The following is a 24,470-nucleotide window of genomic DNA, read 5'->3' as shown; positions in this document are numbered from 1 at the left end:
CACAAACACTCGCTCACGCCTCCTGGAACCAGCAGTGCAGCATACTGCTGGCAGAAACGTGATGATTAGTGACAGAACAAAGCAGCAGAACAAACATCACCTGAACAACATTGTCATTTTCTCCCGACAGCAGCAGAACCACATTCCTCCAAAGATCAACACTGAATGCTTCAGGTCGCCTCAGTGCTGCGTCTCCTCGCCTGTTATTACGACTGTACGGCAGCATTCACATGAAGACTCACACTGCTTCAGCTCTTATTAAAACTTTAGAGATTTATCTTGAATATCTTAATGTAAAAACACCACATCGATGTTTCTTATATTAACTATAAATCAAATAACTCTGAGCTTTTTAGCCTCTTTTGGCTCCTAGTTTTCAATTCAATTCATGCAGCTTTAAAATGGATAAAAGGCACATTTAACACTCTGTATATTCATCTTTTATTAATTACTTTGAGGGATTCTGGTCTCTAATCAGCTGTTTTCCACGTTTCTCTTCACTTTCTGTCGCTGGTAGTGTTTTTCTAAACTGACCATGCAGCAGGAAGACCTCAATTATTGTAAACCGCTGTGAACAGCATCCTCCTGCAGCAGGAAATGGAAGGACAACGTTTGGACGTATGAGGACAGAGAATCTAAGGTGAGAATCAGTTTAACTGACTCACAGTTGTATTGTTGGACGATATGACCATAGAAGAATGAAATTTGTACAGCAGCAGAGATTTTCTGATACTGTTAATAGTAAGATTTATTCCTTTAATATCTCTGCTTGTTTTAGGTTGTTGTGGACAATGTTGCACATCAATAACTAGATCAGGTTTCAGTGATGTTTTGCATTAATGTACCTTGTTTTTTTCTGATATTTTATTTGCTGGTAAAATATAATTATTACACGTTTATTTTATCAATAAACTGTTCATCCATTAATTATATGAAAAATGTACTAGATCACAATATTTATCACTGCATTTTACGATTACAAATACATTAGGGCTGCAGCTAATGATTATTTTCATCATTAATTCATCTGCTGATTATTTTCTCGATTAATTATTTAGTCTATAAAATGTTTAAATTTTTCCATTTGTGGAAAAATGTTGTTCACAGTTATCAGAGCCCTCAGCGATGTCTTCAGTTTGCTTGTTTTTTTCAACCAACAGTCCAAAACCTTAAGATTTTTAATTTACTGTCACATTAGACAAAAAAAAGGAAATCCTCATATTTGAGAGGCTGAAACCAGAGATTTTTTTGCCTTTTTGCTTGAAAAATGACAGAAGCGATCATTTGATTGTCAACATAGTTGCTGACTAAACAATTTATTTACTAATCATTGCAGCTCTAGAGGATTTTATTCTTATTGCCTACCCGTGTGTAAACCCATGAGTCTGAGGCTCTGTCCAAGCATCATGGGAGTTGTAGTTACCAAATGTTTACTAAATAATTTTATTTTTGTTCAAATGACGAGGTGCTCAGGTTAGGATCCAGTACAGCAGCAGATGCTCATTTGTTTTAGAATATAAGGACGAAAAACCTGCAGAAAGTGTTTCAGAAACAATTAAAGCAAGTAAATGAACAGAGCGATGATCAAAACCACATATTCTGTTTGTCTGTGGACAGGTTTGTGCCTTTTCAGTCTGCAACTATTTTATTATTATTGCACTAATTTTCTTGATTAATTGATTAGTTGTTTGGTCCAGAAATTGTGAAAATTGTCGATCACTGTTTCCCAGAGACCAAGACGACGTCTTCAAATGTCTTGTTTTGTCCACAACCCAAAGATATTCTCTTTACTGTCACAGAAGACTAAAGAAACCAGTAAATATTTACATTTAAGATGCAGAAATCAGAAATTCAGAGAATTTGGAAAATTTCTCCTTAAAAATACTCAACTTGATTAATTGATTGTATACAGTTGGCAATTACTTTAATAGTTGGTAACTAATTGATTAATTAACTAATTGTTGCATCTCTGTTGCATTTATCTGTTGTTTTTTTCTTCTTTTTCTGTAAAGCATGTTGTAACTTTGTTAAGAAACGTTCTGTATAAATAAGGTTTCTTATTATTATTATTGCTGTATTACAATAGCATTACTACAACCTCTAGATACAGCAGCAACTGTAGACTTTTAGCAAAACAACAAATAAACATCTCTCCACACCAGGCTGCCATGATGGCAAACTGTTTACAGAGGTCTGAGTGAGTGTGTGTGTGTATGTGTGTGTGTGTGTGTGTTTACAGAGTATAAGTCACCCTCGGACAAACTTGTGACTCACACTGCTGCAATAAAACCTCTCTTCTTTCTTTCTCTGTCTCCCCACTCCTCCTTCTCCTCCTCCTCCTCCTCCTCCTCCTTCTCTCTCTAGTAGACTGAATGTTTCAGGGTCTCTCGACCTCAGATCATTGACAGTGATGATTTAAACTCCTGCACACAGTCACAATGTCTCAGACAGACAGAGAAAGACAGTCAGAGAGAAAGACAGGCAGACAGACAGGCAGACAGACAGGCAGAAGAGTTCCTCCCTATCTGTTTGCTCACATTCTTCTTCTCTTACACAAACAGAAAACAGAAAAACGCCCAATCTTTCTCTTTTTTAAACTGCATTTTGTTTCTCCAAAACACTGAAGAAAGCTAATAATTCCCAGGTTCACGGTGCAGCCTCTCACCTTGCACCCCGGCGTTGACATCCATCACCTGCCTGCATCGGACTGCAGCTCCTCCCAAACACACCAAAGCAGATCCACAATCCACTGATTTACAGCACAAACACCCAAACTAACTGTTTCCGGCTGCTGTCGATCTCTAGACGAGTAAAAACAAACTTTTCCTCCTCTAAAATAAGTCAAGGTCAAACTTTTGTCCGTATATTGAGCTCAACAACAAACTGTGGGTCGCTGTGATTCAACTGAAAGTCCAGCTCTCATCTAACCGTCAAGCTCGCGCGAGATATCTCTCTTCCGGTGACACCTTCAACATAAGAGCCACATATTACTTAATTATTTATAACCAATTAATAAATTAATAAATTAATCAATCAATAAGATTTACCTATCAGGCTGTGGTACTGAGATATTTTATATTATATTTTTATAGTAAGAAAAAAGTATTTATACATCATAATACACAATCATGAGTAAAAGTGGAAACTTCAAATACTGCTTAAAGGATAAATTCACATTTTTTCAGGTGTGTCTTAAAACAACAGTCAGGTATCTATATGAACACTGAAAGAGGTTTTCTGTAATCATTCCTCCTGTTCATACTGACTATTAAAAGATCCTCTTCAAAAGTGATGGTGGACAAAATCCACAGTGTGTCCACACAGTCATTTTGTGCAAACATGCATTTAAAAGTTTATCTGAAGCTTATATGAGGCTTTCTGTCTGAGTCAGTCATATCAAGTGGATATCTGCCACATTTACATCCCTGTTGAGTTGCGATGGAAGTATAGCAACAAAAAGAGGGACTTTGGCACTAAAAGTACTGTAACATTGAAAGATATCTACTTGATTTGACTCATTTGGTGGCTGAAGCTTCATATTAGCTTCAGATAAACTCATAAATACATTTTTGCACAGGACTGTGGATTTTGTCCTCCATCATTTACATTGTAAGTGCATTATGATGGGATCTTCTAATGGTCAGTAGGAACAGGAGGAATGATTATGGAAAGAAAAACATGTTTCAATGTTCATTTGGGCTCCTGACTGTTGTTTTAAGACAAACTTGAAAAATTGTAAACCGATCCTTTAAGTAAAAGTACATGAGTATTAGCAGCAAAACGTTGCTGCCAAAAGCAATTATTCAAAATAACCCTGTTTACAGTGTTACATTTATCACATAAATATTACTGTTATTTAAATTAATATTAATTCACTGTTGTGTAGCCTAACAAAGCAGCATTTTAATGTTGTCAAGATAAAACTAATTTTAACAAGTTATACTGTTTGGTTCACTAATCTACAGAATAACAATGCATATTTTATAAACTGATTGTTTCACATATAAAATACGGATTTTTTTTTAATTGAATATGTTTTGGCTTTTTAAATTCTAATGCAATGAGTTTATGAGTTTAATGAGTTTAGGAATAAATAACCAAAATGCTACTTTTTGATAACAAAAGAAGTTCTTAAATGTGAAATCATGTCCAAAGACTCACTCACAAACACTAAATCAGGAACTATCTGATAAAATAAAAAGATCATGAAGGTTATGAGACTGAGCAGACGATTCGATCCCAACTTTCACTTCATGATATCAGTGTTACGGTTTGCACGTACAAACCAAACAATCGAAAAGATAATTAACAGACTAATCGATAATAAAAAGTCATTAGTTGTGGCCTGACTCCTGACAGTGACAGAGCCTGTGCTTTTATACTGAAGGAAGGCGGTGCTGGGCCGGCTGATGTTGTGCCTTCGAGCTCGGCTGTCTGTGTCCTTTACAGGCTTCTGTTGTTTCAACCATTGACGCTTCACAGCTCACACACTATAGAGCTGTCTGCTGGTTTTTCCATCAGTGAAGTGTGTGTGTGTTTTAGTGTAAGAAACCAAAACTCGTTGGTCAGCTTGAAGCAAACGAGATGATTACCAGTCGTAAAGCAATATAAATTCTGAGTTACTGCCTGGAATATTTCTCAATGAATCCGTAGTGATCCAGTAAATTCATTTTTCTGCAGATTTGTAACTTGCTACAAATGTAAAAAGAATAAATATGAGTTCATTTTTGTTTTTCTTTTAGTAATTTGGTTCATAAACTCTTAGAGATTAAATGAAAAGATGAGAAGAGGAAAGTTTTATTAGATGGATTTATTTAATTCCTACATTAAGGTACTATAAAACAGTACATTTCTATAAGATGTAGAAAAAAAAGTAAAATAACAGTCTAACTATACAAAATTGAAACAGACATTTCCAGAAAAAAAAAATTAAAATATTCACAAGTAGGAAATGCTGAATCTTCTCTTCCAACAAACTCTTAAACTGCAGATGAACCAGAAGTCGTCGCTCTGCCTTCAGCAGCAGCTCGAATATCAGAGTCAGAGGATAAAACACAGAAGAGAGAGAACAAAACGACTGCAGCAATAACTGCCAGCCATAGCGTCCTTCTACATGTGTCAGATATAATGAAATATGTTCTTGGGATCAATAATTAAAAAGTGTACGGAAGCCCATTTCCGCCAAAAGAAGAAAACAAAAAAGATGAAAATTGCAATTATGAGATAATAAATATGTTTTTTACTTTTTCAGTCAAAATTATAGTGAGTCATAATTTCTTAGTCAAATCAATTCCATACGATCATTTCATCATTTGACATATTTGACAATTCCTCTATTTGTTTCTTGTCCTGCCGGGAACGGGCTTCCACTGCGGTGTCTTCGAACTGCTTTCAAAATGCCCTCATCATCACTGCTTCCTGCACCAATGTTAGAAAAGCATTACGAACCATTAAGAAATATATAACCATAAATGTAACATTAATATTCAGTACTTTACAAATATATAACCACAAGCTTAACAATGTAACCACAGTGTTTAATATATTATGGTGTACGAGTGCAGCCACCAGCCAAATTAATTTGAATTGTGTGTTCTGAATTTTGTGAATGAAAATGCAGAGAAAATTTAATTTGAATTCAACACATAATTCAAATGAATTCTGACAAAACTCTTCCACCATATTATATCACATTAGCAGGTTTTAGAAAATTCTTTGATTTAGTGAGTGGTCATCATGTTACTTGCTGCTTTAACGATGAGTCGTCATCAACAAACATTTAGAAGACACTTAATAAGGAATGCTGTTAAAAAATATGATATGAAAAACATAGCGCTCATTAAAGATGAATGAATATTGATAAATGTTCTATTATGGTTTTTAACGGCACTCTTTAGAAGGAAGCATCCATTGATGAATAAGTGGTTTTTCACTACCTATTTAGTGTTTACTTGCTCTTGGTCCTAAATGTTGACAATAATACAAAGACGCCATATTGTCAACATCCATAAGGCGATGATACATTCAGCAGCTTTTGGTAAAAATCTTTGTGGATAACAGAACCCCAGGAGCTGCTTTGATCCCATTGGATGTTGGTGCCAAGGAACATCTGAACATGTTCATGGCATTGTGTCTTCCTGCGTTTCTGCATCAAAAAGTGCCCGAAGAGTTTGTTTCAGCATCACATTTTGGTTCCGAACATCAACTCGCAAAGTGGTCTCCAACCAATCAGGACGCAGTGCTGAAGCAGTCTTTGGTTTGAACTGATCCGCTCTGCCAGCATCTGGAGATCCAGTCCTCCAAAAATCCTCCAGGCAGGGCGACCAGAGTGTCACTGTTCTAGAACGCAGTGGTTACCATAGTTACCTGAACTAGTGTTCTAGAACACAGTGGTTAACCTAGTAACCTGAACTAGTGTTCTAGAACGCAGTGGTTACCATAGTTACCTGAACTAGTGTTCTAGAATACAGTGATTACAATAGTTAACAGGGAATGGAGTGCTACAACACAGTGGTTACCATAGTTAGAAGTGTTCTATGACTCAGTGTTACCATAGTTACAAGGGATTAGTGTTTAGATGCAGTGGTTACCATATTTCCAGGGACTAATGACACAGTGGTTACCAGAATTCCCAGTGTGTAGTGTAGAAACCAGTGGTTACCGTAGTTATCAGAGTTATCAATGTTCTAGAATGCAGTGGTTACCATAGTCACAGGGGCAAATGTTCTACAGCCCAGTGGTTACCATAGTTACAGGGGCTGGTGTTTCACAACTCAGTTATTTCCATAGGTGTCTCCACTCCAATGCCTGTTAATTATTCCAGTTTAGTGTCCATGACGATTGGATGACAGCACTTCTGAGACAGGATTCAGGTCCAACACCAAAACATCTTTGGCCCTGTAATGACATCACTGGGCTGGTCCTCTTTTGATTGGCTGGAGGCGTCCCCTACTATGATACTACAGGTTCAAGTCCATCGCTGTGTTCCAGGTGATGATGGTGGTGCAGCTCAGCTTTACAAACTGTGGCAGCGCTGCAGCGGAGCAACGCGACCGCTGGGGGCTCCTCGTCACCTGAAAGACACAAAGCCAGGTGTGAGGTAACCATTTTCATTTAGGAAGTCCTTTATTTTGCTGTTGTTCAACAGTAATATGAGGAAATTTGAGGAGTGAAATGTGATGTAACAAATTAAAATGAAATTATAAAAACATGGAATAATAGCATAGAATGATATTAGTAATAAAACATTTGTTGATGTACAGCCGGTCTTACCCAGGCCGGAAGAAGATGATTCGCTGTCGGCCAAGGAGGAGGAGTCAGCCTGGTCATGTGACAGTCCCTCCATTAGGGGAATGGAAAGCTCTGAGGAGGGGACAGACGAATCATAGATGCCCGAATCACGAGGAGGCGGGACCTCTGGAGGGGAAGGACGGCCTTCTTCTGTCTGGACAGGTAGGGAGCACACCTCGTCCTGGAGGATGGAGGGAGCAGAGGAGGAGGAAGAGGAAGAGGAGGAGGAAGATTCTCCAGGTAACAGTCCTGATATTCCAGAAGTGGACCTGAGGGAGCAGAAAAGCAAACATTTGACTAAGGAAGTACGAAAACTGAAATTTTGCTTTAATGCTCGCAACACAATATAAAGACACTGCAGCGGTATTACAACTTGCTTTACCTTGAAGTGTGTCCCAACATGGACAGAGAGCAGTGTGGCAGGCCTGGACTGGGACAGAGACCTGGACTGGGACCAGGACTGGGACTGGGACTTGGACTGGAGCCAGGGGCAAGCAGAAGCACATTCCTCCTCGACACTCCCTCCCCACTCTCCAGCGACGGCGTCTTCACCACCACCTCATTCAGCACCAAGCCAGAGTCAAACTTCTCCTCGGGTTGAGATGAGGTGGAGGAACAGGGGGCCTTTGAAGGTGAGTTTTGAGCCAGGACGGCGGGGAGAGGAGGAGAAGGTGACGAGGAGGAGGCTGAGGAAGCGCCTGCAGGAGCAGGAGCCAGCGGCTTCTCGAACCAGTCGGGGTTCTGGCTGATGTGCTGGTGCATGTTGCAGATGGAAACGTAGAGCGAGCGTCCAGACTTACTCCTGAAGTAGTTCCTCCGGGAGACGTTGAGAGGCTGCGACTCGCGGTCGACCAGACTGGACTGACTGGAGTGCAGCCGACTGAAGAGCTGAGGCAGCTGGTCCATCAGCTTGAATCTAAACACAAGAAAAAAATGATTGATCAGACAGCAGGCAGTAACTAAGGGCTGCTTTAAATATATTTCAGTTAAATTATATAACATAAATTATATTAAATAAATTAATACATTTTATAATAATTATAAAATTATTATTCTGATCATCAAAATACTTTTTCACACTTTCTGGCCATTGCATTGCATTGCAAATGGTAAGAAATTACTTTGAGTTTGAGTTCATATGCAAACTACAAACTCCTCCAAAAACATGAAATACAAATAATACTGAAAAACTTAAATCTAATAAATAATTAAATAAAAACAAATAGTCACTCAGGGCTGTTTTTTTTATTTTAGGTGTTTCAGTTATTTTGTCCAGGCTGTTGTTGTTTACCTGGGAGCCAGACTCAGCATGGTGGGGATGTCGCTCTCTGTTGAATAGTCGAAGTAAACCGTCATGAAGCGGTTCAGCTCCTGAGCCCCGCCCCCCTCGCTCTGCTTCGCCATCCGCAGCTTCTCGGCGATCATGGCCACGGTCACAATGAACAGGTCACTGCCCGATCCACCAGTCGGAGAGCTGCTGCTGCTGTTGTTGCTGTTGGTACCGCGGCGACTGACTGGTGTCTTCCCGCGGCGGCTCTTCTTTTCCACAAAGTAGCTGCAAGAAGAGAACTGAGCTGGTTAGAATAGAATAAAATAATAATAATGAAGGACAGATGGGAGGGACAGCAGGAAGGAAGGAAGAAAGGTAGGAAAGAAATGTGTACAGAAAAAATGAAGAAAGGATGGAGAGATGGGAGAAGAAAGAGAGAAATAAGGAAAAAAGGAAATAATGAATGGAAAAGAAGGAAAATTAAAAAAATAGGGAATACTGAAGGACAGAATAAAGAACAATAGAGGAGCAGAGGCAGCTTCAATATTTTATTATAAGTTCTATCACACAATAGAGTTCCTCACTATGGAAAAAAAAGCTTTTTTTCCTTTAGAGGATTTTCACTACAGTACAATCAGTGTTTTTGCAGCATCTAGTGGCGACTGGAGGAACTGCAGCTGAAGACACATAACTGACTTCTGTGCTCAGACAGACTTTAGTCGTGTGAAAAAATGCAGCACTCACATTCATTTGGTGTTAATGCAGAGGTTCCTTAAAAAATACTGGACTGTCCTGCAAAAAAGTTGAACCTGGCTCAACTTTTACTGCAACGTCCCAAACTAAAACAGTCCTAGTAGGTTACTTTGTGCTGGGAAGACTGTATTTCTGTTTGCGTCGTGATTGTTGCAATGAAAGATAAAATTATTGCAGCTGTGATAACTGTGATAACCGCTGTGCAGTGTTTTGGTATCTGATGAACCTTCAAACTCACGGATCTGTTAGTCAAACTGGACTTGAATCATATTTCATCTTCTCACTGGTACCTGAAACAACATGCCCGCACATGCAGCCCCTTGCACTGTTTTAATCTACAGCTGTGTTTGGTCTGAACAGTAGCTTTGAGTAGATGACATCAGAGACGGAGTAGAAGACAGTAGAGGAGTACCGTAGGCCCTTGGAACAGACGGTGATGATGAAGTTGGCTTCGTCCAGCTGTCTGCTGAGCCACGACATCTGACCCTCTTTGCACATCTCCAAATGTTCCCACAGGTCCAACACAACCTGGAACAGGAGTGAACAGAAGTTTGACAACCAAACTCGAACCTTCAAAGCTTAAATGATTCATTCTTATGGTCTATTTTTAAAATCTATCACTCTCTCTCACCTCACAGCTGCAGAAGTCCTGCAGGAAGTAGGCGAAGCTCTGGATGACACTGGTGTGTTTGGGACAGTCTCTGTTGGAGTAACAGATGAAGACTTTGGGGCGGGGCCACGGCCGCTCCGTGTTCAACGCTGCACTGTGATTGGATGACTCGCTGCTCTCTTCGTCCAACTGGCTGTAGATGTTTTCTAACAGGAGAGGAGATGAATGTTCAGAATCTTAGCCATAAACCGAATTTAGGCCTGACAGAAATTAGGCCTTTACATTAAGATCTAACATGTCATGAAATCAATTGGTGCAAAAGTTTAAATTTTAGTCTTTAAGATTCATCCTCTGGTAACCTTTGAATGTCTGTATGAAACCTCATAGCATTCCATCCAAAAGTTGTTGAGATACTTGAAAGTCTCTTGCTAAAAAAGTGTCTGTGAGCAACTGCACAAACAAATAAAGGCTACTAATTGATCACCATGATGACCTCATTCAAGGTAGCATCAAGTCTCTGCATTGTGAACTGAAACCTGAAACCAATGGCTGCCTGGAGAGAATGACATTAATCAAAATACTAATTATTTGATTTGAACAATTGGTTGTCAGTGATGTGATGTTTACTATACAGCAGATGATTTATATATAGAGAACTAAAACTTAATACATGCAAAACCACCAGTGATCCTTTTTCCTTAAGAGACAAACACGGAGCACCTTTGAATTTTAAATCACGTTTCTTCTCACCTTGCTGTTTCTTGCGACACATGACAGTGAAGAGAGTGGCGAAGGCAGACATGACGACCAGAGGCACTGTGATGGCCATGGCACGGATAGGCCCCGCCCAGGGGGAGTGGACTGGCAGACGAAACAGACAAACCCATCATGAGACAACAAAACTAAAACAATTAAAAGAATTATAGTTATATGAACATTAAATCAAATAACTTCCTGTAATGTGAAGTGGCAGCTAGTACTGAGAAGACCAACAGATGAACCTGACACCCCAGTTTAAAATTACTAATCTCCCAGTATAATACCATATAAACTTGAGTGTAAACCACTTGACCAGCATGAAATGGCAACTTCAAAAGTATCTAGATTACAATTTTCAAACAGCATTTTAACCTAATGAGTGAAATTCTAAAGTATTTTAATGAAAAATATGAGAAAATGAAAACCTTTGTGGAAAAAATCTCTCAAAAGATTCTTTCTTTATCATGTTTTTCTAGCTCTGCTGACAAAATAACCACCTCTAACTGTAATAAATGTGGTTTTTACCTTTTAGGATTTACCTGTATGCTGTTTTTAAGGTTTTATGTACCTTAGTCTCTAAATGTTCTATGTTTTACCTTGTTGAAAGAAAAATTACCAAATTTTCAGGGAAAATTTATAATTGAAGCTGAAGTTTACAAGATCGATAGTTATACAGATTACTGTGCTGTTCCTATAGAGTGTGTGTGTGTACGAGTGTCTCACCCTGGCTGACGTGGTACTGAGTCTGCCTTCTGGAAGTGTTGCTGTCGTCTCTCAACTGATACAGAAAACAAGAAAAGTAATGAAAGAAAGGGAGGGAACAGAAGAGAGAAAAAATATTAATTTAATTGACTGAGAAGTTAGATATAAATTCTGAACTTGGAAAAAGTTTGTCTTTAAAAGTCTTTCAAATGTTTTCCATTTTAATCCATTTATTAGGTAAACAATAACATCCAGTTTAACCAGTTCAGAGCTGAGAGCTGGCCAGTGCTGTGATCCTCAGTCTGGTGATTAAACTGTGTATATGAAGCTCAGTCCTGTGTTGCGTTCATGTACCTCTATAGTGTAGGTCCCTGGAGTGACATCCTGGAGGATGCATGTAGTTCTGAGCTGGTTCGCGTCCTGCACACAGTGAAACATACAAACAATCAACATAAAACTCAACCAGGGCTGCAGGACATATCATTTTTTTATTAGTAGTAATAAATAAGTTTCCTCAATAAAGAAATCTATAGAAAATAGCAGCAATATCAGAACAGCTGACAGTCACAATCCTGAGGAGAGCACTGCAAAGCTTTGACTATGAAGCAGCTGATAGTAGTTCACCAGAACTTTCAGACACTGAATGCAGCATCATAAAAAGCTGTTAGTGGACAAGCTAAAACCAGCTGAGCATGCCAGACGTTTTGGAAACACTTTCTGCCGACGTCTTGGGATCTGAAAGACTCGGTCCGCAGAAAATGAAAACCTCTGTCAACGGAAAACTGAAGAGCTGAAGGCAACAGTAATTAGACATGTTGCTCAATCCTGATTTATGGTCTTACTGGTTTGCAGCGCTGCAGTTTGAACGGTCCTTCCTGCCGCAGTTTGTAGTACAGGTAGTACAGGTGGAAGCCGAAGGAGGGCGGCGCCTGGTCGAACGCCACGTGGAGGTTCGACCCCAGCTGAGACACGTTCAGGGTCTTCGGTTTCCAGACTACAAAGATGGACAGAAAACTTAACTTCCAGTCAAAGGGGCATTTCCGATTGTACTTTAATGATGCCATTGGACAATTAGTAGTATAAAAATGATGACAAATGTGCCAATTACCATAAATTCTCAGTTCTCTTATTAACTTTACCTCAACAGCAGAGAGAAGGTCTTTATTTCAAACTCAACACTTCCTCTATGTTAATCTGTGTTCTTGATAAATTCAGTATAATGTACATTTCCACAGCCCTACTCCCATCGTGTCATACTCACCACGCTGCTGCTCTTTCAACACAAATGTTTTCAGTAACTATTTCAAATCGCTTCTAATTTTCCGTGTTTTTGATCTGTGTTTAGCTACTGTCAAACTCAACACATCCTTCACAGATGTAACAAAGATGTCAAACATCATTCCTCCCTTTCCCTGGTAGGCTTTCAATGTGAAACATCTGCACCAGGCCTTTTTGTTCTGGTGAATGTGGAAACATAGAATATCCATCTTTATGACTCGAATACCAACAAGCTTCTTCATGGTGCTGATTGGATTTGATCTGTCCAGGATGTAATCGCTCCATCCACAGAGAGAAACTGCATCCACTCATTTAGGCTTAAATTAGTTTGTGGTTTATAGTTTACAACTCTAAGAAAAAGACAACAAACCGCTGGGAGTAACTGCGTCTACATGTGGATCTGATTATGACGACGACAGTGAGGAACTTACATGGTTTGCAGACCAGGTTGTCTGAACCCAGGAGGACTTCACAGGCTGGAAGATGAACGCACACAAAGACAGAAATGGTTAAACGGTTTGTTTTCATCATCAGTTCAGTGCCTTGATACATTTTAAGGGACATACTTCTTTTCCATCTTCCCCACATGGATATCATCTGTGTGTGGAGTACAGAGACAGGTGTGGGATGTGTTTGTAGTTAAGTAAACTTTGTTAAACCACATCGTCTTCTGGATTTGTTAGAAGACATAAAGAGTTTCTTTGAGCCAGTGTTTCCCAACCTTGTTAGCTTGTGGCCACTGTGATACAAAACAGTCATATGTCTGTCTCATTTGAATACAATGCCTGAAGAGGTAAAACAAAGATTAAATAAAAGTCTAATAATATTGTGGAGCTGAATTATTTGATGAAGATAAGATTCTTCTTCTGACACCTTGTTCTGGTCCTGATCCACACTTTAGGAGCCACTGTGGATGATGAAGGGTGCCAGTTTTACCAGTTTTTATAATTTATAATGTGAAAATACATCTTTGCAACCCAAAATATCAGATTCCATCTTCACTGTGTTTCTTTAAAGTTTCCTGTCAACTCTCGGCATTCATTTATTCATTTACTCAGCAGAATACAATACATAAAATGATGGAAGTTTGTTCCATGTGGGTGGAAAAATAATGTAGCAGAAATGTTCTGGGTCTGAGTAAGAGTTTTGTTTCAAACTCTGACAGTTTTTTTCCTCGACTTCTGTCATTCGAGCCACATGAGCGGGAAGGAGTCTGTTAGAGACATTTAAAAAGGCTATTAATTGCTAAATAAATCAGTTTAATCAATTAACTAAATGACCCTGTTTGGATGCGGTGAATACTGGACTCACAGTTGGTCCTGAGGAAGGATGGAGTGAAGAAGCTCTCGTTCATCAGAGTCGGGAAAGGAACAACACGAACCATGTAGTCCGTGTCAAAGGTCAAACCGCTGAACGGCTGACTGCTCAGCTTCTGTGTGAGGAAAGTGATAAATAACACAAAGAGTCAGATGACAGCAGTAAAATAAAAGATGTGAACAGATTTAATAAATCTTCTCCAGACTTAAAGTTCAGGGAAGGAAATAATGAGTGACAGTCTGTTTACTATTCAGAGGAAATTAAGAAAAAACTGTTTTAAGCTCCATTCACATGTGATTAACATTACAGGAGGAGGAGGTGGAGAATGAAATATTGCTTCCTCTGAAATTTAACTCTCTCATCTCGTATTTTAACCATCAGGAAATGACAGGACATGGTCTGTAAAAGACAGGGAGCCAAAAGCTTCTCCAGAGATGCTGCATGAAGTGAATCATTGAGTCAAACATCGTACTCCTTCTCGAAGTCATAACTCATTCAAATCTTAACACACTGACATGACACATATTGATATCATTCAGTTCGACCTACACTCCCCGAGAACATTATTATCCTTGATGTCCACTGTAATTAAACATCAATGAATCAGCTTAGAAATCAGAGAAAAAAAGACGCTTAAGAACCTGAGAAATATAAGTTTTCTTCAGTATCAAAGTAATCTAGTGATAGTTGTCTGTACATCTATGGGTTCATTGCAAACAGGAACTGATAATAGCTAATTAGCATACTTAAATGATGCCAAAATGTAAACAAATATAGGTTGGGCTAATATCAGTAACAATACCAGTAGCTGACATTACAACAGACCATGTGATGAGCTTTTATGCTCTTCTCTTGCTGGTTTTAGTATGTTTCCATCTATAAAATTAGCAAATAAAAAATTCTGTAGTAGAAAGACAAGCAGCTCCTCCCGCAGGAAAAACTCCACTTTAAAGTACAAGGATGTTGCTTTAGACGGGATTTAAATTACAGGAGGACCATTGAGTTCGCCAAAAAACAGTAGGTCATTTCAGCTGTAATTATTATACGAGGATGGGGGTGAAAATAACTCATACATACACACTCTAGACTGGATAAAAATTACAGAGCAGGTAATTTTAATATCACCGCACCTCCCCTAGAGAAATAAATCCTGTCCAAATGGGGCTTAAGACTCTATAATATAATAATAATTAGCACTTAGCACAAACAAACGATAAGATAACAAAAGGCAAAGAGCTAACACTAAAAAAAATCTATACAAACTGCATGTTGACACAGATATTTAAAGATATTTAAAATAGTAAAGTTGTGAGGTTTCTGTCGTTGTTTTTGGTCGTACCGTGTTCCTGTAGGAGAAGTTGAGCTGTCGCGGGTCTTTGAGGATCAGATGTTGACATTGTTTTCCTTCTGGATTCTTGTCTTCCAGATAAACTCTGAAGCCTTTAATGTGTTCGATCCCTGCGGAGACACGACAGGAAGTTCAGCTTCCACTTCCATCCCTCTCTTCTTCTCACCTTCCTTTCCTTTTCTCCTCCTCCTCCTCCTCTCTCATCATTGTTGTTCCATTCCTTCTCCTATCTTTGTCACTTTTCCTCCTCTGTTCTTCTCTTTGTTTTTCTTGTCCTCCCTTCCTCTTTTCTTCTAGTTTCTTTTCCTCCCCTCCTGTCCTTGTTTCCTTTCCTACTCTCTTCTTGTTTTTTCCTTCTACTCCTCTCATCTCCTCACTTTCCTTTTTTCCTTTCGCCCCCTCTTCTACTCTCCTCCTGTCCACATTGTTTACTCTCCTCTCGTTTTATTCCTCTTTCCTTCTTTCTTCTCTACCTGATTCCTTCCCTTCCTTCCTCTTGTCTTATTGTTTCCTCCTTTCTTCTTGTTCTTTACCTCCCTTCATTTCCTTTCACTTCTTCTCGTTTCCTCATCTGTCCCCTCTTTGTTCCCTTTCCTCCCCTTCTTCTCTTAGTTTCCTTCCTCATTCTCCCATCCTTGTTTCCTTCCCTTTCATCCTGTCCTCATTTCTTCTCCATCCTCCCTTCCTCTCTTCTTCTAGTTTCTTTTCCTCCTCTCCTGTCCTTGTTTCCTTTCCCCACTCTCTTGTTTTTCCCCCTCTGTTCCTCTCATCTGCTCTCTTTATTTTCTTTTTCCTCTTCTCCTTGTTCACTTTCCTCTCTTCATTTCATTGTTTTCTTTCTTCCTCTCTTCTTCCCGCTCTTCCTTATCATTGTTTCCTCCTCTTCTTTTCCTCTTTCTGTTCTGCTCCCCTCATTTCCTCACATCTTCACCTGTCCTCTCTTTCTTTCCTCACATCCTAGCATCCTTTTTTCCTCCTTTCTTCCCTCCTCTCCCCAACAAAGTCCCTCTCCTCCTTTCCTCTCCTTGTTTTATTTCTCCTTCATTGTTTTCCCTTCCCCATCTCTTCCTCTCTACTTGATTCCTTCCTTCCCTCCCTTTTGTCTTACCGTGTCCTCCTCTACTTTCCTTTTGTTCTTTCCCTCCCCTCATTTCCTTTTCACACCTCCTCTCCTCCTCGTTCCCTCTTTTCTCTACCTGCCCCCTCCTTGTTTCTTCCCCTCCTCCTCCTCCTCCTCCTCCTCCTCCTCCTCCTCCTCCTCCTCTCTGCTCTTTGAAAACACGTCTGTCTTGTAATTAGACCTTTACATCCACAGGACATGTTTTTCTTATTAGCTCTGTGGGGAGTGGAGAGAGAGAGAGAGGGAGAGAGACAGAGAGCTGCAGTAGAACAGGTTTTTCTGTCTTGAGGCAGATTCCTGAACACCTCTCTCTCTCTCTCTCTCTCTCTCTCTCTCTCTCTCTCTCTCTCTCTCTCTCTCTCTCTCTCTCTCTCTCTCTCTCTCTCTCTCTCTCTCTCTCTCTCTCTCTCTCTCTCTCTCTCTCTCTCTCTCTCTCTCTCTCTCTCTCTCTCTCTCTCTCTCTCTCTCTCTCTTCTCTCTCTCTCTCTCTCTCTCTCTCTCTCTCTCTCTCTCTCTCTCCTGCAGAGTCGAGGAAAGACGAGGATGTTTTTGCATTTTAACGACAGCTGCAGTGTGACTGCTGGTTTGTTGTTGTTTTTTTTTCCCCCTTTCACCTCAGTATCATTTCTAGTATCTACATGTTTCAAATTAAAGGTATTTTTTAAACCAGTTCAATCCTGCACACACGACTGGAAACAATGCATCCAACTCTACACCATGTTATTCTTTCCTGAGGGAGTTGCACGACACATTTAGCTTTCGTCCACTTAGCGCAAGTTCACGTCTGTATAGTTTTATGGCTATAGTGTAAAACACGTGTGACACGTCATGTGACTCCATAATTACCAACATCAGGTGCTGCTGTGCTCCACATCAGCACGACAAACTGAAGTCAAGAGCGCAACATATCTGTCTCTCCTTCTTTCAGATGCATGTTTAGAGGTCTGCAATGAATTTCTAATCCCGACTCATAACTAATTAATACTGAAAACAGCATGTAATGGTTATGTAGTATGATGAGGATCACGTGACTTTTGACGGTCACATGATCATATCCTAAATTCTCAATAAACCAAAGCAGGGTTCGTCCACCTGCTACAGTCTGTCAAATCAAATCAGCAAATCAGCTTTTACTATCTGACAGAAACGTCTCATCATGTGACATAATTATTCAGTGTTTCAAAACATAGAAAAGAATATTTTCATAGGAAAAACTGAAAATATCTCTTAAAATAAGAAAAGCCTGAGATGAGATGAACACAAACTACAATCACACTGGACTTCACATCACACATTAAAGCTCTATGATGTTTCCACTCAGTGAAATATTCAAACCTAAGAACATTCAATCAAAATGGAAAAAATCTACATTTGATTCACATTTTCTATTTTGACAGATTTGGTATCTATATCTGTTGGACGATCGATACCTTTTGATAATCTACAGATTCATCTTGATCTTCTGTAAGTCCGCTGAGCATCGGAAACATTTCAGGAAGCTAAATAAACTTCTTTGAAAAAGACAAACTTTTCCAGCTGCTTTTGTTCTAAAACTTTCAGCTGTGACGTTCTCAGCAGGAAGACGATGAGCAGATCTTTAGGAGGAAGTTTGACAGATTGGTGGAGTTTTTTCAAACTAGGGCTGGAACTAACGATTATAAAAGTATCGATTAATCTGTCGCTAATTGTCTCGATCAATCAATCTTTCATTTGTTATCAGTTATCAGTTTACTATCACAGAGAACTAAAGAAACCAGAAAATATTAACATTTAAGAAGCTGGAACCAGAGAATTTTTGCACTTTTTCTTAAAAAAAATGACTCAAAATGATTCATCGATTATCAAAATAGTTGAGGATTATTTTTCTGTCAGATGACTAATCGATTAATCGACTACTGCAGCTCTATTTCAGATGATTAATTCTGGCTGCTGTTCATGTGCGGCTGTGACATGGAACATTTCTGGAAGATTTCTGTCTTTCTGTGAGAAAACAACAGGCCGTATTGTCACAGCGAGAGAGAGAGCGAGAGGTTCACCTTACACTGAGCGCACACACACACACACACACACACACACACACACACATTCCTTCACGGTCAAATCGTGGTATTGTTGTGTGAGATGTGATCCTCTCTCTCTCTCTCTCTCTCTCTCTCTCTCTGGGCCTGATCAAAGGGACACACACACACACACACACACACAGAGCTGGGTAATCTTACAGATTTGAGGACTTTGAAGCTTTTACTTTCCTGTTCCTCCTCCTTCATTTTCCCTTCTCTCTCTCTCTCTCTCTCTCTCTCTCTAAATCTGTCTCTGAAGAATCTTGTAAATAACAGACAGGTAAACAGACTGACAGGTAAACAGACAGACAGGTAAACAGACAGACAGGTAAACAGACAGACAGGTACCCAGTGGACTGGCAGACCAGTGGACGACCACGCCGGCCTGGTCCTCACAGGCCAGATGGCTGAAGGAGATGTTGGTCACTTCATGGATCACATGTTTCCCCAAAGGGTAGTTTAATGAACAATCTGCGGGGCGAGAGACATGGACAGAGACAGGGAGAGACAGAGAGAGAGAGAGAGAGAGAGAGATAGATTCAAACAACGGCACATTCAACCACACTTGATCTGCTTTAAACAGCGATTACATACCGTATTTTAACTCATATCTACATTAAACTTAAAACCGGTTCTACCAACAACCCCGTGGTGCAGCTGATGACCTCATCAACTACGCCTACAGAGCAGCTACATCAGACAGCGTCAGTCTGTGACGGACATGAAACACGCTGGTTGAATCATCAGCACAGACAACGAGACACTGAGCAGTAAAAGTTGAGTTTCATTGAAAAAGAAGCCGAAGCTCTAAATCCTGAAGAAATCAATGAGCATATTGATCCTACCTGAGCTAGTATTAGATTATATGTCATTGATCCTCTCTTTCCACCTTCTCAATTCCTCATAAGGTTGTTTTTTTTATGCTTTTAGATTTGTATGGCCTCATTACTATGTGTATCTTTTACAAGATTTACTGTATTACCAATTCCATATATAGTTTTTAAGCTTATGTCCTTTGAATGTTTTAGCTTTGTAAACAGTATTTTTCTTTCTTTTCCATCTACTGTGTGTATCTGTTGATTTGAGTGAACTGTTGCAATTGCCCTTACATGGATGAATACATTTATGTTGAATTGGATTAAATTTTTTTGGTTAATTTCAGTCACAGCAGTGCAGTGATTTGTTCCTGAATGCAGCAACAAAGCGTTTTGAGCAGAGCAGTGAGCTGAAGAGTTTTTCACGTCCAGGTTCATGTAAGAGTCTTGTGAATGTCTTTCAGTCAAAAGGTCAAAAGGTAGAAGAATGAGGACATAAAAACATAAAGGATAAGGCTTCCATTACTCTATTTTTCTGACTGACAACAATTTTTTACATACAGACAGCTCAGCTAACATGAACAGTCTGATTGAAAATAGGAAACGTTTTGTTAGCAGTAGGGCTGCAAGTAACGATTATTTTCAATATCGATTAATCGTTTTGTCCATAAAATGTCAGAAAATGATGAAACTAGTGGTTATAATTTCTTAGAACCCATCGTAACGTATTCAAATGTCCTGTTTTGTCTGATCGACAGCCAGAAATGAGTTTATACTCATAGAGAAGCTTCAAACCTTCAAATTTGAAAAGCTGCAAATATTTGACGACTAAAACGATCAGTTGATTATTGAAATAGTTGCTGATTCATTTTCTGTCGATCAATCACACCTTCAATCATTCAACCACCATGTATGTGTTACCCTGACTTCTCCTGGTGAGGATTTTTTCCCAACATTTCTTTTGTTTTATCTCATGAAAGACGAAGATGGAAGGGCAGCAGAGGCAGAGGAGGAGGAGGAGGAGGAGGAGGAGGAGGAGGAGGAGGAGGAGGAGGAGGAGGAGGAGGAGCAGCCAGCCATGAACCGAGAAGGAACGGAGGAGAAAAGATGGACTTAGGATGTAGAAAGGAAAGGGGGCGTGAGCTCAGACACGACTGACTGCTCCTCTTTCCTCCTGCAAGCCACCTATTGACGAAGAGGATTGAGGTGAGGAAGAGGAGGAGGAAGATGGGACAGAGGAGAGGAGATGGAGGATGACTGAGAGGAGGTTAGGAGAGCACGGGATATGACACGAGTCACTGATCCTCTTCCAACCTACATCCTCATCCTCCTCATCCTCCCCAAAGACGGGGTCATGTTCAGGGCTAAAGGAAAAGGTCACGGCTGGTCGCTCATCTTCCTCTTCTTCACCTCCTCTTCCTCCAGCACAAAGCTTCTTCGGAGGATGTGAGGAGGAGGAGGAGGAGGAGGAGGAGGGGAAGGCTGTAGATTGTTACTCCTCTTCCTCCTCTTTGTCTTCTTTTTAAGACAAAGGAAAGGAGAAAGAGGAGGATGAAAGAGGGCCAAAGAGGAAGTTCATGACTGGAGGAGGAGGAGGAGGAGAACCTTCATCTTAAGTTCTCACCTTCCTCCTCCTCTTCCTCCTGTTCTCCTTCCAATTCAAGAAGCAAAGATGAGGAGATGGAGGTTGTAGCTCTCATACACTCTTCCTCCTCTTCTCTTCTGCTCTTCTTCAAAGCTCTCAAGAAGAGGATGAAGGAGACAGCAGCTTGTTCTTCTTCCTCATAATAAAACTGCTTTTAAAGGAAGAGCTCCTCCTCCTCCTCCTCTTCCTCCTCCTCCTCCTCTACTAACTAAAGATACTGTAGGTTTATGTTATGACCATCAGTTTTAATTATTTCAACTTTATTGTTTCTGAGTAATCATGTTTTCTCTGACGGTTTTGTACGGAGGATGGAGCAAAACACGTCACCACGGTTACCAAATTCATCCAAAACTACCCCGGCTCAGAAAGTGAAGCGATTTAAACTGCTGAATGTTTTCTATAAAATGTGGTTTTTGGCTTTGTTAGTGGAGCACACGACTGAATTTGGGTTATTTCAGAACTTTTCTACATTTTTCTTACTGTCAGCAAATATCATGAAAAGACCAAAACCAGAAGTCCAACAAGTGTCCAATAGTCTCAACATTTTCCGATTTCTCTACCCAGTCTGTGGCACGCAGCCGCAAACCCATAGAAAACCGAAGTCAAACCAGAAGTTTTGGATTCAACTTCAGAAGTCAGAAAACCTCGTTAAAAACCCCACTGACATTTGTAACTATGCTAATAACTGATAATCCTTTCTCAACAGTATGTCCTTGTGTGGCTCGATTCATATGTTTAGATAATGACGGGAGTTTTCAGAACAAAAAAAAAAGCTCTAATATTGTTGTTTATTCAGTATATATGAGTTTAGCAGCCTCTAACAAACATCGTTTCCAGGAAGTCCTGTAGCTAAACGTCACAGCTCAACAGAGAACATGAGTCCATGAACATGGAGGCGTCGTGGACAGTTCAGACACGTCTGTAATAACAGCAGGACAGAGAGGAGCGAACGCTGTACAAGTCTATATACGGCAGAAATTACAACCAGAAACAACAACAGTGACTTCAGAAGAAAGTGTTTTATAGATATGGACAAAAACCAAACTAAACCAAGTTACGTTTGAAGTTTAATGGGAGCTGTAGATTTTGTTCTGAGCACACAAGGAAAATGATGTTTAACTGTCTTAAATTAATAAAGGTTTAAATTTCTGATAGCAGCTGCTGTAGTGGAGCCGAGCGGTCTGAGAATATAAATAAACTCCAGGAACATGCTTCATTTTTCAGAAAGAAAAAAGCTGGATGTTATAGTTTTTATCAAACGTTACTCAAACAGGAGGAAACTGTGCATTTGTTGTGTGTATGTGTACGTTCAATGATGTGTTTTTAATAGTTTTTCACAATAAAAGAGCTCTACAGCACAGAGGAAAAATATATATCAGGCTTTGGATACTTGTCTTGTTGACGATAAGAAAAATATAGAACATCAACAGACTTATCCTTCAAGGTCAAAGGTCACCCTGCTCTATATTCCCCATGACATCACTGCAAACACAGTGAGAGAAGAAGAAGAATCTGACTCTCCTCCATCCTCCCTTCACTTCATCCTTCAAACAGCTGGAGGTTCAGAGGAAAAGGGAAGCAGTGAGGTGTGTCCCCCCCCCCCAACACACACACACACACACACACACACACACACACACACACACACACACACACCTCAGTACACACACACAATGAGCTGCTTCTGATTGTCATGTTAAAACATCTCAGTGCTTTACTTTGGATTAAACTGCTGGTGGGTTTCGACACTTTTCATTTAATCTGTTCTTAAGAGGAAGCTGCATCATCGTTTCAAAGTCTCATGACCTTCTGACCTCTGACCTGCATACAACTACTGACATAATATGTATTGAGATCAGATTAAATGAAATCACTTCTGCAGAGAAATTAAATTCACTGCCAAAAAATTTCGCTCGTGTTCTTAAACAACCGTCTGCTAACACCGAGTAGTGATGATGATACATTGTGTTTAAAGGAATAGTTTGACATTTTGGGATCAATGCAACTCCCATGTCTGTACGGTTAAATATGACTCTACAGCCAGGAGACTGTTAGCTTAGCTTAGCATAAAGACTGGAAACAGAGGGAAACAGCTAGCATGGCTCTGTCCAAAGGCAGCGGTGAGAATCTCAGCATGTGAATCAGGATATTTCTCCCTTTTTTCTGTCAACATAACATTATTAACGATGTACAAACATCAGTTTTTTGGAAGCTGCAGAAGAATCCTGGAAGGTTTATGGTTTCAACATATTTTCTTTTCTTTTCTTGCCATGAACGTTTTGTTCCTGAAAAATGAGTAAACCTGTTTATTATTATTACTACTCTGTTTCTTTTAATGGTTTCTATCTTTTTCCTCTTTATTTTCAGGAAGAAAATTAAAATAGTTAACTTGCAGATTAATATAGGTATGCCTGAAAACTGCAAACAGACAGACTCTCTCTCTCTTTCTCTCTCTCTCTCTCTCTCACACACACACACACACACACACACACAAAGAGGAATCTGAAAGTGCTTCTCGCTCATGGTCACGGACAAAAGCGGGAGGCAGGGATCGGCCACGGCTCAGGAACTTGACTTTTACAGAGAAAAGAACAAAAGAGGAGGACGTGGAAGAAGGAAGAAGGGGATGATGTGGGTGGAGATGCGGGGGGAGGGTGGGGGGTGAGGAGGGGGGGAGGTGAGGAGGGGACGTGCAGCTTTTCACGCTGGGTAACATGATGGAAGATAAAAGATGATTTAGGGCTCTGATCAAATTGTGTGATTGATTTTAAGTTAACATTTAGGGAGGATTTACCATCAGATGAATATAAATATTCACAGGAAATAGTTAAGACACTCCACTTTAGTTTTGGAGATGATTGTCAGAGATTGACAGACATCACAATCCCTTTTCTAGTGCATAAAGTACCGGGCAACTACGTAAAAACAAGAAGATTTCACCACCCATTCAAGGTAAAACATTCCAATAATTCAGATTACTCACTGTCAGCTCTGAAGGTGACGGCCAACCTGCGACCTCCATCTGTACCAGACTGCACCTGAGAGAGAGATAACCACATGATATTTAAAAAAGAACAACAACACTCTTAATATTCTGTGTTAGAAACTTGCTTTTTGTTTGTTAGGTTAGTCAGGCGACTATAAATCAATGAAATCATACATGGGCTGCCGTTCTTATTCAGAGATAAGGATTTCTACAGATGCCAGTGGGTCAGTGTCCACAGATCTGGTGTCATGCTGTGACGGCTGTTTCCCCCATTTATAATAAAGTAATACACCAATCACAGCTTAAGTAAGCAGTATTAAGAGCGGGGACGTCATCTTCTTGTGCCAGAGCCAGAAAAACTAGCAAAAATTGCCACGAAAACAGGAACAAGGGAGGATGAGCTGTTGACTTCCAACAACCAGTATGAAGCAGCTCTGCAGGCTGATGTTGTAAGTCGACGCTGAGAAAATAACAACTCTTAAATCGTGATAATCAATACTGAGACAGCTGCTGCTGC

At 39.9% G+C, this 24,470-nt stretch overlaps 2 protein-coding genes across 3 annotated transcripts in view; both read right to left on the bottom strand.

Annotated features, from left to right (window-relative positions):
• arhgef3 (Rho guanine nucleotide exchange factor (GEF) 3) overlaps positions 1-2,923 on the bottom strand; it is a 34,286-nt gene extending 31,363 nt beyond the window's left edge. Inside the window, exon 1 of the mRNA XM_067586378.1 lies at positions 2,666-2,923. Within this exon, the coding sequence (XP_067442479.1) occupies positions 2,666-2,703 (38 nt within the window). The 5' untranslated portion in view covers positions 2,704-2,923. The remainder of the gene's footprint in view (positions 1-2,665) is intronic.
• A 1,868-nt stretch (positions 2,924-4,791) lies between these two features.
• The window catches only part of il17rd (interleukin 17 receptor D), a 34,476-nt gene continuing 14,797 nt past the window's right edge, over positions 4,792-24,470 (bottom strand). Inside the window, exons 2-16 of one of the 2 annotated variants that reach the window (XM_067586373.1) lie at positions 23,951-24,005; positions 18,856-18,978; positions 15,319-15,437; positions 13,974-14,094; positions 13,094-13,138; positions 12,227-12,378; positions 11,739-11,804; positions 11,406-11,460; positions 10,674-10,784; positions 9,945-10,129; positions 9,726-9,841; positions 8,582-8,845; positions 7,673-8,206; positions 7,273-7,559; positions 4,792-7,073 (exon numbers count right to left, since the gene is read on the bottom strand). In XM_067586373.1, the coding sequence (XP_067442474.1) occupies positions 6,952-7,073; positions 7,273-7,559; positions 7,673-8,206; positions 8,582-8,845; positions 9,726-9,841; positions 9,945-10,129; positions 10,674-10,784; positions 11,406-11,460; positions 11,739-11,804; positions 12,227-12,378; positions 13,094-13,138; positions 13,974-14,094; positions 15,319-15,437; positions 18,856-18,978; positions 23,951-24,005 (2,355 nt within the window). In that variant the 3' untranslated portion in view covers positions 4,792-6,951. Of the gene's footprint in view, positions 7,074-7,272; positions 7,560-7,672; positions 8,207-8,581; positions 8,846-9,725; positions 9,842-9,944; positions 10,130-10,673; positions 10,785-11,405; positions 11,461-11,738; positions 11,805-12,226; positions 12,379-13,093; positions 13,139-13,973; positions 14,095-15,318; positions 15,438-18,855; positions 18,979-23,950; positions 24,006-24,470 lie in introns of those variants that run through there. The other variant, XM_067586375.1, reaches the window with a different exon arrangement.

Source organism: Thunnus thynnus, chromosome 4, assembly GCF_963924715.1.
Source record: "Thunnus thynnus chromosome 4, fThuThy2.1, whole genome shotgun sequence".
Lineage (NCBI taxonomy): Eukaryota > Metazoa > Chordata > Actinopteri > Scombriformes > Scombridae > Thunnus > Thunnus thynnus.
The sequence above is the reverse complement of the archived record's forward strand: the minus strand, read 5'-3'. Positions and strand labels throughout refer to the sequence as shown.